Source organism: Lepisosteus platostomus, chromosome 6 (assembly GCF_059453375.1).
Source record: "Lepisosteus platostomus isolate fLepPlt1 chromosome 6, fLepPlt1.hap1, whole genome shotgun sequence".
NCBI lineage: Eukaryota > Metazoa > Chordata > Actinopteri > Semionotiformes > Lepisosteidae > Lepisosteus > Lepisosteus platostomus.
Genome location: NC_142616.1, coordinates 26,624,175 through 26,639,228, shown reverse-complemented (window position 1 = coordinate 26,639,228; position 15,054 = coordinate 26,624,175). Strand labels below are relative to the sequence as shown.

Below are 15,054 nucleotides of genomic sequence, written 5' to 3'. Positions count from 1 at the left end.
AAGGCCAGTGAAGATGATGATGAAGATAAAACTTCCTGTAAAAAATGTCCTCCTTTTATGAGCTAGCATGCCCTTGTAGTATTTTCAGGCTGTTTTTTCCATTGTTGCTAAAAGCTTTGGAATTACTATAAAGAAAAGATAGTAGCCACTGAAATCTGTAAAGAACATGCTATGTCTGGACTCATGTTACTAGGCTTTTACTGAACACTGATTCCTTTAAAGGCCCTTGAATCAGAAAGCTTTTCTTAACAGACATTAAAAGACCACCTACTGGGTGCTATGTTAGTAATTTTCTTTTTTCATTGCACCATGTAGCATCATCCACAGAACCTCCAATCTTTCAAGTCTTTTAAGATTCCAGCATCATGTGAGCATGGTACAAAAGTAATCAGAATTTGACACTTAACGTTATCTATTTTCTATATAGGAATGATAAACTGGCTTATATACTATATACTAGCTGATATTTTTGCTGCACAAAATCATTTAGACACTGAATTTGAAAATGTTGTCCTGTTGCCATTTTTGCTGTGTCTTTTGAAGACAATTTCTATTGGCTGTTAAAGCAAAAAAGTCAGTTTTGCAGTTCATATTTGTACATCTGTGAACTATGCCTACTTGTCTTATACCTGCCACATTTTCATCAACCTACAGTATAACTCAGGACTCCATGATCTTGGTCCTAAAGGACCAGAATTTTTACAGGTTTTCAGTCCAGCTGAGCTCTTAACAGCCTGAATCAGCTTGTTATTGGCTTAATTGGTCCAATTTACCAGCGTTTGTCAACTTTTCAGGTCCTCTTGATTTAAAGAGACATAGAAAACATACAGACACATCTGCCCTCCAGGACCAGAATTGGGCAAGCTTGGTATAACTGAAAAAGCATGAATTTAGACCACAATTCTTTCACTAATGGCCAGATGGCTGATTTTTATTTTCCAGATTTCTTTAAAGTAAAAAACTATTGTGCTGTGCTATTTCATGCTGCCCAGCTCCGGCTCCCGTCTGGAGTACAGTATGTTTGAATGTTGTGTGTGCCTTGCTGAATTACAAGAAAACATTATCTTAATTGCTCGGTCTGCTATAAACACAGGCATCTGATATGCACCAAAGACTGTTTATATTGATTATCTAGGAAGGAAAATTTACATGAATTAAATCATGGTTGTTATTCATCATTAGTCTTGCGTGCCCTATGTTGTGCAAATTATGAATATGTTTTACAATTTAGACCTAAGGACTGAGAAATACGTTGCATTTATCATTAGGAGATGCACAGGATGCATCTGTAACATACATTCACTACCACTAAGGGAGATTAGTAAGGGCCTCATTACATTTGATATTCCATCACATCACTACAACTCCTCATCAGAATCCTAGGATACATCTATAATGGAATACAGTATCTACTCAGCCTATTATATGACAATAGGACTGAAAGTCTTTTAATTGCTGCACCTTAATTATCCAGTTCCTTTCCAATTATTTAATATCCTGCTTGTAATTGCAGCTAAAGTCTGTAAAATTAAAAGCCTCCCTTTTTTTTCAGTTCTTTTGAAATATCTTTTGAGACTAACTCGGTGTCAACAAAATTGAATAACGCTTAGAAAATCAAAGTATGTTAACAGTTGAGTGCTTTCAGCCAGCCTAGAGAGTATCACATTAACTGTGTGTGCCTCAATCCGTTTGCATTACCGTGTGTGCTTTGTGTTGAGTGTGTTATGAGTTTACACTTTTTTTTTTCTGTTCACTAGTCAAATGTAATTGCAGGCGCACTGACAGAAATGTTGGAAATGGTGAAATGTTAGAACGTTGGAAAAATGTCTCGGAGTGCCCAGCGGCGCGCTGCCCCCCCTGAGAGGGTGTGTGCTAGGGAGCTGCCTCAGTTGTTAACTACCCCTTTGGTGTTGCAGCAGCCTGCGAGCAATGAGAGGCGGGGGAGTCGGCCCCGCTCCATGGTCAGGTCCTTCACCATGCCTTCCTCCCAGAGACCCCTCTCCGTGGCATCGGTGACTTCCGTGTCTTCTGACAACTCGCCTTCCAGGCCAGGCTCGGATGGGTTTGTGGCTTCTCTTCTCTTTTTTTTTTACAGAAATTCAGATTTGCTCCCCTATGGAGCCTATTAAAGAACACGTTATGTTGAAGAAAGTAAGCTTTTATTTTAATGACCTCCTCCCCACCCCATTGAAATAAAAGACCTTAATTAATTGACACAGTGAGTTATGAAAGTCAAGCTTCAGAAAAATAACTTTTACAGCAGATAGGTAATTTCTTTTTTCCTATATTTTAACTTCAAAGCCCAGGAAAGTACAAATTTTGCCTTGAACGATTTGCATAGGAGAGAGGTGTCCTAGTTTCTGTCATTTTTTTCAACTGGTAGCCTCAGACAAAGCACAATAGGTTACCATCGCTGACACAGAATCATTTTCTTAGTCCTTTGTCATATAGGTCACTGTCTCGCTAGTCCGTGATGCATTTCTTGAGAATACATATAGTTTTGTATGAACTCCCCTCTAGGCCCGTAACCTAGGGTCGGCATCATTTCAAGCAATAGCTGACATTTTTTTTTAAATAGCAGTTTTACCACAGACAAAGCATTACAGTGGCTGGGGGGACTGGGGTCCTCTTCTCTCAGTTTTCACTTTCCATTGGGCCTAAAAACACAATAAAGGAAGAAAAACCAGCTTGTTTTGATCCTTTCAACTGGCAACCAGCAGGTCCACACATAAAATAATTTCACTTAAATGTGCATATCCTCCTGCCACGGACAAGATGCTGACCCCTGACTATTCGAGTTTTTCTGCTGTGGATTCAGCGCTGTCAGTCTTCTATTCATGCACTGCACTTTATTGGCAGATGTAACAGCTACCTGCCACAGCATTGCAATATTTCCAATGGATGATATTAACAATAATATAGAGAAAAGGCTTCAGGACATATTAATGTTACCCCAGCTAAAAGTAGTCCTTCAAAAGCCAATACAATGGAAGCATAAAATTAAATTACAAATCTTTGTTTGTAGCTGCTAAGCACTTTCCCTTTGACTTAATCATTCAAGTCTTTAATGGCCTAGCTTGTTAAAATCTATATACTGCCAATTAAGATTTCTGATATCTGGCTTATGAAAGGTTTATGACTACTTTGTATAATCAAAAGTGTCAGGAGCTCAGAGATTGCAAATACAGAGAAAGATTCATTACTGTATCTCATTAATGCACATTATTGGGATTTGAATTTGCATTCACATTGGCTCCTACACAGCTGAAGCCAAGAAAACAATAAATAGAATTTATCCATGACTGTGTTGTAGGTAGAATTTAAAATGACAAATCTTTTAGAAGTAATGTTTCACATTGCAATTTAAGATGTTCATAGCAAAGCTGAGAAGATTTTAAATTGCACCTTTACCATGTTTAAATTTCAAAAGATTTTGCAACCAAATGAAAGCAGCTGTACACCAATCTACTGCAAAATTTTACTTTGTACTCTCATCTTTTTAGCAACAAAGACACCCAGTATGTATGCTATTGTGTTATTTTTTAACACAATATTGCTTGAATCATTGCATGAATTAATTGGCCCCTAATGCACATAGACTGGAAGACAAGTTGAAGAGGGCACATTTCTTTATGTAGATGTTTTTTTAAGAGCTACAACTGTTCAGGCAAAACAAAAGCAAAGAAAAGCAAAGCGAAAGCAAAGCAAAAACCTATTTTGTGATTACAGTTTTAACAATGGCCAGTCAGATAAAGATGTATCTTCCAGATTTTGTATCTTGAAAGTTTAATATTTTATTTATTAAAATATAATAATTAAATATGATAATAATAATATTTTAATTTATCTTGTGGGTGGGAGAAACAATCTGATCAGATTATGGTATTTTATTGAATTTGGTCATGTCCATTTCTACTGCACATGCAAAATACATGAGGAAATATAATTTTAAATAATCTGAAAACCTAAGTTTGAAGTTACTGTAAAACATCACGGAGTATTGATCAAGCAAAAACCTGCTTTGTGGTTACAGTTTAAATAGCAGTGGGCAAGCAAAGATGCAAGCAATGTCTTCTTCTTGCCTTCATCTTTGATGTTTTTGAATGTGGTTGCTGTAGACAGCAATGGTATGAATTGCCATCTAATGGGAAGTGTGAGTCATTACACCATGCTCAAATTGGTTAGTGTTGAGCAAACCATGAATTGACTTTGGAGAACATTAGTCCCTTGGGATAGTAAAAATGTTTTCATTTTTTCAGTGTAAAGCTGAAAAGAGATCATCTTAGATCATCAGGACACCTTCTCAGCACAGGATTGTATCAGAGTTGTCAGTTTTTGTTATTGTTAAATGAATAAAAATATATTAATATAAATAAACATATTTTTCAAGTAAAATCAAAACTGTTAATAAAACCAGCTGCTCTTAAGCACCTCTGTTAATTAATCCCAGCAATATTTTATGTTTTAAATCCACTATATTCAGACATGTATTTTTTTACTGTTTCAGTGGCTTCAGAAATCTTTGCTCATGCTGTTGCCTAAATTATGTATGACAGAAACTGTGGACCTTACTTCAGATGACAGATTTAAGGTGTTGAACTTGGGGAAAAAGTGAATAGTTAAGATTTATAAATTAGTTTGTTTTTAATGTTCTGCACTCCACAGTAAATGGCTATCAAGAAAGAGTTTTTTCACATTTCTGGTTCGATTACTGCAAAAATGTTGAATAATTTGATCTTATTTACTGTTTTTTGTAAATGGTATCTGAATTGTTTTTTGAAATCGGCGCTGACAATATAAAATCTTATTGGTCTGTGCTTTTATTTGCATTACCTAATACAATAACTTAAATACTTATTTGTGACAAACTTCATCACCTCCCCTTCTTTTTTGGCCTTCAGATTCACATTAGAGCCTCTTTTGCCAAAGAAACTCCATTCAAAGTCCCAGGATAAACTGGACAGAGAAGAGCCTGACAAGGAGAAGAAGGAGAAGAAGAAGGAGAAGAGGAACAGTAAACACCAGGAGCTGTTTGACAAGGAATTTAAAGCTGCAGATATCCCACAGCAGCCTACAGAGGCTGTCATTCTGTCTGAAACGGTGAGTCTGCATCTTCGGGCACCACTATGTTGCATACCCTGGAGTCCTAATGGATGGAGGTGCTTCCAACTACTTTTATTTGTCCCTTTGTTCCACAGTGCGTTTATTCCTCTGCTTCTAGTGTTTAAACAAAGAAATCAAACAAGCTTTTTATGAAAGTTGGAATGAAGTGTCTATAACAGCTTTGCTTTTTATTAGCGCATTTACTTTGCTGAAAGCCACTATTAGATGATTAGTGTAAATGCAAGTTACTTAGTCCCTATGAACACATAAAAATGCATAGAAACACCTTATGCTTGAATATGCTTATGCTTAAAGAAAATGTATAAAATGTTTATCAAAATATATATGCATATCAGTTTATTTTCCCCTGAACTGAAATCTTGCCTTCAAATAATTTAATTGCAATGTAGGTGTTATTTGTTAAAGATGAATTTTTTGGATGATAATGTTCATTTTAGATTATGTTTACTGCCTCTTAGTACTGGGTCTCTGGGTTCAATTCCTTGGGTACTACCAGTGTGAAGTTTGGATGTAAAATTGCCCCTGGTGTGCATGTGTCTATGTTTGTGTCTGTGTGTGCTCTATGATAGACTAGTATCCCATTCAGGATGTATCCTGCCTAGTGCCCGGTGCTTTCTGGGATAGGCTCTGGGCCATCATGACCCTGAACTGGATAAGCGGCTATTGAAAGGAATGTGATCATGATCATTTTAGGAAATGAAAGCTTCCAATTCGGCTCCTCTCACTTTAGGATTGTGTGACATCAGCATAGTGCTGTTCTTTTCTGCAGGCAGTGTCATACAGCAGCATAAGGGAGGATTTCTCTTTCTCAGATATGGGAAAAGTGGCCAAATGAGTTACTAACATCTCATAACACAGATATCATCCTTAAGAAGTGGCAGTGAAGCTTAATTTAATGGAGTGTTCTTTATCTGGAATGAGGTCTGTGAAAATCATTTCAATTAGTAATAAAGATGATCTTTATTAAAGCCAAATTTCATTTTGAATGAGTGAGCAGCCAGAAGAAGATGAATATCCTCTGAGTTCCTCAGCAGGGTATATTATCTGTTCTCGCTGTGCTTGGAGGTTTTTTGTTATTTACATCTCTTTCTTAATTTCCAGATCAGTCCGCTCAGACCTCAGAGACCAAAGAGTCAGGTGATCAATGCGATAACTGGGGACCGACGCTTCTCTGTCTCTCCGGGGTCCTCTTCCTCCTCCTCTGTCCCCCCTCCTATCACCCCCCGGGCCAAGCTGTCCTTCAGCATGCTGACAGGTTCCAGTAAGTACCACTCAAGAGACAGGCACCTGCTGCCACGCCACACTGCTGAGCTCAGAGTCAGCACTTCATAAACACACAAGTCCTCCACAGTGGGCACAGCGGTTCTGTTGAAAACTTTTAGATCAGATTTTGAAGAAATCCAATCAGGATGAAATGCAAATAAAGAGCTCTTCGTCACAAGAAGAGATGGCCCTTGCTGTAGAATCATATAGTACCAGACAACTACTTGAACCTGAATTTCCCATTGTTGTTGAGTTTTTAAAATAAAGATGACATTATCATACGCCTTCAGACTAAAGGCTACTGTTTATGTAGAAAGGGTACATGTTGACAAAAGAAACATGAGATCAGTATCATGTGTAAATTAAATGACTCATCAAAAAAAAGCTATGATGACTTGTTTTTTTATTTTGGGGGCTTTGTGTGTCTACATTTTTTTTATGTTGTGTGTATAGATGTTGGAAAAAAGCTTTGCTGGCGCTGTGAGTGTCATAAAAGTTAGTGATATTTTTTTTTTGTCTTTGGACCTTGCTTGGTGGCATTTGTTTACTAGAACATATCATATCAGGTTTTCAAATCCAGCACCGCTCAGCTGAATGCCTGTGTAGTTCTGTCATATATATATACAGTACAATGCTGAAAGCTCAGTCCCTCCTCTGGGGAGAAGACTTGTGAATCAAACAACACATTCCAGAACAGACAAATCCAAGGGAGCAAGTCAAAGTAGTTAATTTGTAGGGAACACTTCAGGCATATACCCTACCTGCTGACAGAGGTTTGAAGTGAAGAAAAAAATGTGCAGGTAAGCTAGGAAGATAAGAAATGAAATAACTCTATAACTGGAATGTTTTCTGTTTTATATTTTGGGAATCAATTGGAATTTCATGCAATGTGTTTTTTGGAATTGTGTAAGTGCAAATAGGTATAAATGCCCCCCACCCAAAACATGTTCTGTTGATTGCAGGTATCGAGCTAAATGGCATGGGCTACCCTGAGAAAGGAGAAACCCCTCCTCCTCTGCCGCTGAAAGGCAGCACAGCAGATTATGGAAATCTGGTGGATAATCAAGACTTGACAAGTCCGACTACTCCTCCACCTCCTCCACCACATCAAAGGGTAAGTGTTGTTAATTAGGTGTAGAATGACTTCTTTAATGATGCAGGGCATTTCTAGTGGAATGTAAACTGACAAGATACAGCTTTGGAATGTGATACACAGTTTGTAATTCCCCCTTTGTGAGAATTAAAAGGAAAAAAAAAAACATTTTAGGACTGAAATGTTAAAGATACCCCAACCATAACCATGCGATGTAGGTACAGAAATGTTATTTATATAAGGCTGCTCAAGTAGTTCCCTCAGGTGATTGATGGGATGATTACTTTACCTTTCACATCACTCAGGAGCTTCCCAGTGTTAATCAGTATATTTGCTACTGATTCCTGATAAGGAAGAGACAGGAGCTTTTTTTTCTTTGCCACTCAGTTAACTAATCTTATTTATATCCCTTCACAAACTACAGACAGGCAGTAAAATAGAACCTGCAAAGATAAGCATATCCTTCTTTCGAACTGGATCAAGTACTTGGCACTACAGTTTGTAGCACCTTACGTCATACATTAAATTGTTTTTTATGCAGCCCAATTTTGAAAAGGTTCGCTTAATTTGAAATGTCCTCCTGCTGGGTCCTCTGGTTTACTTTACTTGCATTTAGAATTTCCAAGTAAGATTAAATTATCTGAAGGCTGACGAGTCAAAAGTATACATAAGCCTGCATAACATAAAACACCTGTTGAAATCTAGGAGAATCAGAATACTGTGCACACTGTGCAGATGAATAGGAAACTATTCCAGAGATACAGCAATTTCAGTATCAAAACCACTAAAGTATCCTCTTCCTCACAGTACAGCTGTAAACCTGTTCGGCTGTCAGCTCTATTTATGCAAGTCTCATCATTCAGTTTGATTTGAACATAAGTATGCACATTTTGTGCAGCAGAACAAATTACACCAACATTATGCCTATTGTGTGACTGCTGGAATGTCATACCTTTGTCTTGATGTATATTGTTTGGTTTTTGGTGCCTTTGTAACATCATCCCAGAGTACAGGTTAAACATATTCTTTGCTTTGTGAAGAAAAGCCTAGGTTGGAAAATTAACATGATTATATTTTTATTATTGTAGCATCTTCCTCCTCCACTACCCAGCAAGACCCCTCCTCCTCCTCCACCTAAGACAACGAGGAAACAAACATCAATTGACTCGGGAACTGTACAGTGAACAAGGACAGAAAAAGATTAAGATTCCCCAAAGACTGAGCTGTAATATATCCTTCTGCTGTTTTTTTTTTCCTTCACAGCTTGAAAAATGAATACCTCATTCAGGCCTTTACAGATTTTTTTTTTCCTTTAGTGTGATGATGCTGTCAGTCATAGGGAATTTCTCCTGTTGCACAGATTATTAATCAAGTCTTCAACTGCTGAGTTGTTGATACTAATGCATACTAAATGAGTTATTGTTTTGCTTTTTCACTCTGATAAAAAATGAATGTTACAGGTTTTTATCATATCTGTATGAGGGGAGGGGATTTGGATTTGACTGAATTATAAGTGAACATTGGATTTTGCAGAAGCTACTACTTAGCCCAAATAATGTAATGTACAGAGGTTTGTATATATGATTTTAAGCCTTTTTAACACATTTTCTGATACCCCTTTTCAGAATAACACTGCATTAGAGACACAGGCAAATAAACAGAAAAGGGCTTTTAGATTTTAAAATGACAGGGACTGTAAAGTATCTTTGAGTATCTTTTATATAAACATTATTTAATAGCTTGGAAATAATGGGTGTTGGAGTGTATACAACTAACTTTTTTCAGCTGTTCTTATTATCATTGTATATGATATGTAATAGAAAGCTATAACCTTGGATTAGAATAACATTGACAATTTCAGATTCACTACTGACTTTGGAATAAACTTTTAAAGTGTATTTTTAAAATGGTTGTTTGCCTTTTTCCTTTTCATAGCACATGTCAAATTACTGCCAATAAATCATGGATGGTATATTAATATATGAGCATAAATGTATGCTCATACAGGTATATACAGTAAGCCATGTTAGATGTACTATATACAGTAGTATATTCTTTCAAAACGATGATGAATGTCTTGCCCTGTGGTAGCTTCTTCAACAACTCATACAAGATCTTCACATTAAGAACATATTAGAATTAAATAGTAAATTTAGTAAATTGACTAAAATAACTGCAAACTGTATGTTAGCTATATGGTAAGTTTCTAAAAGGCTTTTATGTTACATATGATGCGTCATGTTCCGCATTATGTAATGACTTGTATTGACACATTATAAATTAAATATTTAATTTACTGCAGGACCAGTATGTTAAAACCAAGAGCTCTCTCAACCTCATTTTTTTCATTTATGTTTTTGCCTGAGAAAAAACTGCAGCAGCCATTAAAACAATTTCCTCTGTCTCCCTCCCTGCATGTGCCTTGTTTATTCCATCACACACAAGAAGTGATTCAAAAAGCAAAAAAAAACAAAATTACTCCAGGATTGCCTGGTTTTAGAGTATTTTTCTCCTTTTCCTTTGTTCCCTACAAATAAACGCCTTCTTGGAACTCAGAGACCTTTTTTGCATTGTATTTACCTTGTTTCCTCAATTAAACTCTCCTAAAGTATTTTTTTCAGAAGAGAGAAATAATGGAAACCCATGTTAAAAAATTCAATCCTCAAATGTTCTTCCACACACATGGGCTGCTGTTATTTCTTTGCAACGCTTGTTTGACACACCCTTACCAGCTCCCACATGGCTCTCCTCTGTGCCTGCTGCAGTTACAAGCTCCGTGGTAAGTACAGACCGTGGCAGGGTGACAGGCTGAAGGGCATGAGCTTCTCTATCTACATCAGCCTCGTCTGGCAGAGCCTGCAGTCCATTAGTTTATTTTACTCCTAAAAGGTTATAAATAGAACACATACTGCCCATGCTCTGTTGCTTTATTTCTCCTTAAAGCCATTCAGGTGATGGACAATTTCAAATGTCTCCTACAACGTGCACAAGCAGAATAGCACTGCTGTGAAGGTTAATGTGTCAGCCGAACACTACTGTGAAGAAAATATCTAGTACACAAGTGAAAGGTAAAAGTATATTGGGTTTACTGAATTCATTGTTCAGGTACATCTGTTCCCAAAAATGACAAGGCAGTGACAGCTTTGGCGTTTTATTGTTTAAGAACCTGTGTATACCTGTGTAATTACTTAAAGTCATTATTCTGCACGATTCACACAACAGGAAAAAAAGGGATGCAAGTTTGATAGAAATTGTGACCAGTTCTGGATGTTTTTTCTATTAAATCTGTATTTGGATTCAGGTCTGCAGTTCTGTTTCTCATGCTTTTTTTTCCTTTTGGAGTGGAACAGTAGCATGACACCAGTTCTGCCTCACAGCACTCAGGTCCTAGGCTTGATTCAAAGCTAGAGTGCCTTCAGTGTACTGCATGTTTTTCCCAGGTTGTAGTCTTGCTTTGTGCCCTTTGTATCCGGGATACGCTAAGGCTCACTATGTCCCTTTCCAGGAATAAGCTACTTTGTGATGACGGACGGATGGATTTTTTAAAGAACTAGTAATAAAAAATCTGATTAGAATATTTTTGAATAAGTAATGCACTTCCTTCCTGCTAGGCTTGTGGAATTCCATTTTGCATACCATAAACAGACAAGATATTTATTAGCATTCCCTGCTGTTCCTCAACACATGCTGGGCTATCTCTGGTGATCCTTGCAGCCTCCAGAGTTTGACACACCAGCTATGAAGGATTGATTTCTGTAATCTCAGTGCTTAGTCTGTCACGCTGAACCATATCTTGCCGTCTTTAAAGGAGAAAGATTTGCTCTAGCAATGGGGGTGTTTTGTGTGAAGGGCCTCAGGTGCTGTCTTATCTCATTGTTCTTCCTGAGCAGTTTGTTCTCAAGAGCCAGTCATATCACTGGACGACATTAACAGCAGGAAAAAGCAAAAGTGGAACAGATGATTTCATCATGCACAAATAAATAGCATGCAATAAATGACCAATTCAAAGAAAAATCTACAGTAGGCATGGGTGAAAAATGATTAAAAATGCAGCAGGAATAGCTTTATATTTTTCATATTAACCCTGCTGTCACAATTCCCAGTTAACAATGAAAAGTAGAAAAAAATATCGTGCTGTTCAAGTTATAGTAATAGGCCGATTTCAATGGGATTTTTTTTTATTTTTCAGCCTTTTTTCTGAATTTTGTTCTGCAATAGGATAATTAACAAATCCTTTATAAGATGTACTCCTGAAGCTGCTTGAAAAAAAATACTATTTGTTATTGAATTATTTTTATGAATAGAATTTAGAAATGGTAACAGCTTAAATACATGCAGTAGAATAAATACACGTGTTACCACCATTTTTTCCGCAGTATCAAACCTCATTGCACTTTTTAATAAGTTTGAATAAAAAAAAACAAGACCCAAACAGAGCCAAGCATCCTGATGTTATGCCTGATGATAATACATCTGTTGACCCTTTAAACAAATCCATCCATTCATAACGCTTTATTCAGTACATGATCATGGTTAAGCCAAAGTCTATCCTAGCTGGCAACCCCACAAGGCAGAATTCCATCACTGACCATGCAGAGACATGTAAATACTCACACTAGGGCCAAATTGAGAAGAAGCCAATCTCTTTGGACTGTGAAAAGAAACCTACGCAAACACAGGAAGCAACTCACACCCAGATTTGAACCCAGGGCGCCAGTGCTGTTAGGCAGCAATGCTGTCCACTGTGCCACTCTTATTTTACCTGTCAAAGTCAAAAACAACTGAAACATTCCCAAAAGGCTACATTTTATTGGTACTGTACGTCATACTTCAGTATTTCAAGCTATATTAAAAAGCAATTTAATCTACCATCCAAATCATCTTGTTACCTTTTAGAATTTGTTGGTGGGACTAAACCACTCTGTCATATTCACAATTAACCTATGATGAAAGTTACAGGTTTCACACACACACGTAAGACTTAATAAGTAAAACATCCCTTCTCCAGCTAAAGAGAGGTTTAATGGCCATACCCTGCATAGTCTCCCCATTTTAATTTATGAAAAGCAAAGACGAATGTGTCTACTACTTCACCCTTTGAAGTTGGCTCAAATAATTATTGCAAAAAAGCACGACTTCAGGGTATAGTAGAGAAGAGTCCAGCACTGGCTTTTCAAGCTGCTTACTTTAGCTTCGTGTTTGCTATAGACCACTTCAACAATACTAGAAGACAGTCAATGATAGCTTGAAGTACTACGTTAATGGCTGTTCTGAGCTGCCTTATTAGTTATGAGGAAATGGAAAAGGTCAGATGAGGTTAGACCTCCTAAAACACTTGGGTCCTCACAACCTTTACTCTCCCAGGAAGCCTAGAAATCTTCCTGGGATATTCAACTGTGGAGATGATTCATAAGTGGACACTGCCTAGCAACATCAAAATGCTACAGAAAATGTACTGAAATCCCATCATGTTATGCACAGCTTTATTTTAATGTACAATTCAGTGGAGTTTGCACTGTGTCCTAAGAATGAGGTAAAACCTGCATTTAAAGAAATAAAGCTCACAGTAGTGAGCTGAAATACATTTTTTTAAACCTTTTTACTATTTACACATGAAATTAACAGAAATATTCAATTGTTTTTTCAGACTAAACATAATTGCAAAGTATATATATTAATATGTACAGTATATATAATTATATATATATATTCATATAATATATTTATTTATATCAACTGCAAAGTAGATATATTTATGTAAATGCAAAGTAAATTTGTTCCTTGTATATAAACTGTATGCTGTATATGTAAAATCTTTCAAGATAATTTCCTTCAAAGAAAAGAGAAATTTCTCATTTGGAGTTGATAAAATTATCCTCAGCACCTTACATAGTAATGTACACATCACAAGACAGTTTTACAATTTTTATACATTAATCTAAGCATTGCAGAACTGAAAATCCAAATAATGTAAGCAACTTATTTGATAAGCTATAGATGCTATGCTAACAATGCATAAGGATAAGCTATGGCACACCCCCTACTGCCCTGAGTTTTTTTTTTAAACTTTAATAGCCAATTTAATTCTGCGATTGTCAAAAAGGAAGACTGCCTTCTTACTGCATGCAAAATGTATTTACTTCAGACATACTAAATGCAAATTTCTCTATGAGTTCTCTCAATGTTATGCGTCAAATAAGTCAAAGTCTCTAAAGTGGTTCCAGGTGCACATAATCAAAGACCTGTTAAGCTTGACTTTTTCCAATTGTACCTGGCAGATAGACATTGAATAGGGTCTTTCTAGTGTGTTGCAAAGTGGTAGCACAGATGCTTGCTTTAAAAGAATTTCAGTCAGGAGAAAAAAAAAGTCAATGTTAACCTTCATCAGTGAACATCTTAAGGATGTTTAAGCAAAGAATTGAGTTTAAATGTAATCTTGTTTGTCCTATTTCAGTGCATAAAAAGATACAAATGCTGGATTTTGAGCTATCCAATAGGTATAGCTTAGTCCTGAAGTAACTGGAGTTGACAGTGTGTGTGTGCAAGGCACACCAGTTTATTTAGTAAGATTCCTTTCTAATACTTTATCCTGAGTGTGATTGAAAGGCCCACGGCTGTATTTTCATTTCAGTTTTTGGCAAAATATTATTGATCTCCTGATGCATCTGGTAAAACATCTGGTCAGAACTTACAGGATATAAATTTGTTTTATTGTGATCTGTATGTAAAATTAAACATTGTAAGGAGAGCAGGAGAGCTTTTTACCTGCGCACTCTTCACAGATCCTTTAGTTGTTTTGGGTCCAACCACAACCCTGTGGCTGGTTTACTTTTGATGGTGCACTGAGCTGCAACACAGTGTAAATGCCTTTGAACATAAAATAATGAAGCAAAATTGATGAAGGAAAGTGTACCCAGAAGAAGGTTACAGTATCTGTAATAGGAAACTGAAGGCCATGGAATATCAGGAGACTTTAAGGCTGCATTTGCTGACAACTGAAGAGGTACAGTAGTTTGCTTTAGGGGGCAATTTTAAAAGCATTTTTCTGTGTTAGCAGAGGTGAAATAAAAAACTGAATCAAAAACTTGAAAGTATCTCCATGTGTGTTGCTGCTTTAGCTGTTGAACTATAAAAGCTTGTTATCAGCCTGATATCTCAATCTTAAAGGAGACTCTTTACCCCAAGGCTGCCTTCAAAGACAGAGGCAGTCAAAAAGCAGTCTAGGTGGTAAGATGCTTTCTCCTCTATGAGATGTGTTTTATTAGCCCCTTTTCCTTTTTTCTGTAATGAGCTCCTGTTTGTTTTTAAGTTTCTGTTTTTATTTGTTGTATTTTCTGCTTCAGAAATGAATAAATGCTCAAAATGAACACCCAAAGAGATATGCATAGAGGACATTTCAAAATCATTATCCTGCAGATTGGTGAGGAAAAAAACGATGTACAGTAAACAGTTTGACTTATACAGTCTTATGCAAAAGTTTGTGCACCCCTAGCCAAATTACGTTTGTTGATTTTCACGTTTGGAGAAAAAAAGGAGAAGCATTTGAAGAAAAGAACACCTTGCCACCCATTGAG

General features: G+C 36.7%; 1 protein-coding gene across 4 annotated transcripts in view; it reads left to right on the top strand.

The window, feature by feature from the left end:
• The window catches only part of dock1 (dedicator of cytokinesis 1), a 309,108-nt gene extending 299,721 nt beyond the window's left edge, over nucleotides 1-9,387 (top strand). For 2 of the 4 annotated variants that reach the window (XM_088635091.1, XM_088635093.1), the window contains exons 48-52: nucleotides 1,920-2,062; nucleotides 4,902-5,100; nucleotides 6,226-6,385; nucleotides 7,350-7,501; nucleotides 8,569-9,387. In XM_088635091.1, coding sequence (XP_088491217.1) covers nucleotides 1,920-2,062; nucleotides 4,902-5,100; nucleotides 6,226-6,385; nucleotides 7,350-7,501; nucleotides 8,569-8,664 — 750 coding nt within the window. In that variant the 3' untranslated portion in view covers nucleotides 8,665-9,387. Of the gene's footprint in view, nucleotides 1-1,916; nucleotides 2,063-4,901; nucleotides 5,101-6,225; nucleotides 6,386-7,349; nucleotides 7,502-8,568 lie in introns of all 4 variants that reach the window. The other 2 variants (XM_088635092.1, XM_088635090.1) reach the window with 1 other exon arrangement.
• Nucleotides 9,388-15,054: the final 5,667 nt, after the last annotated feature.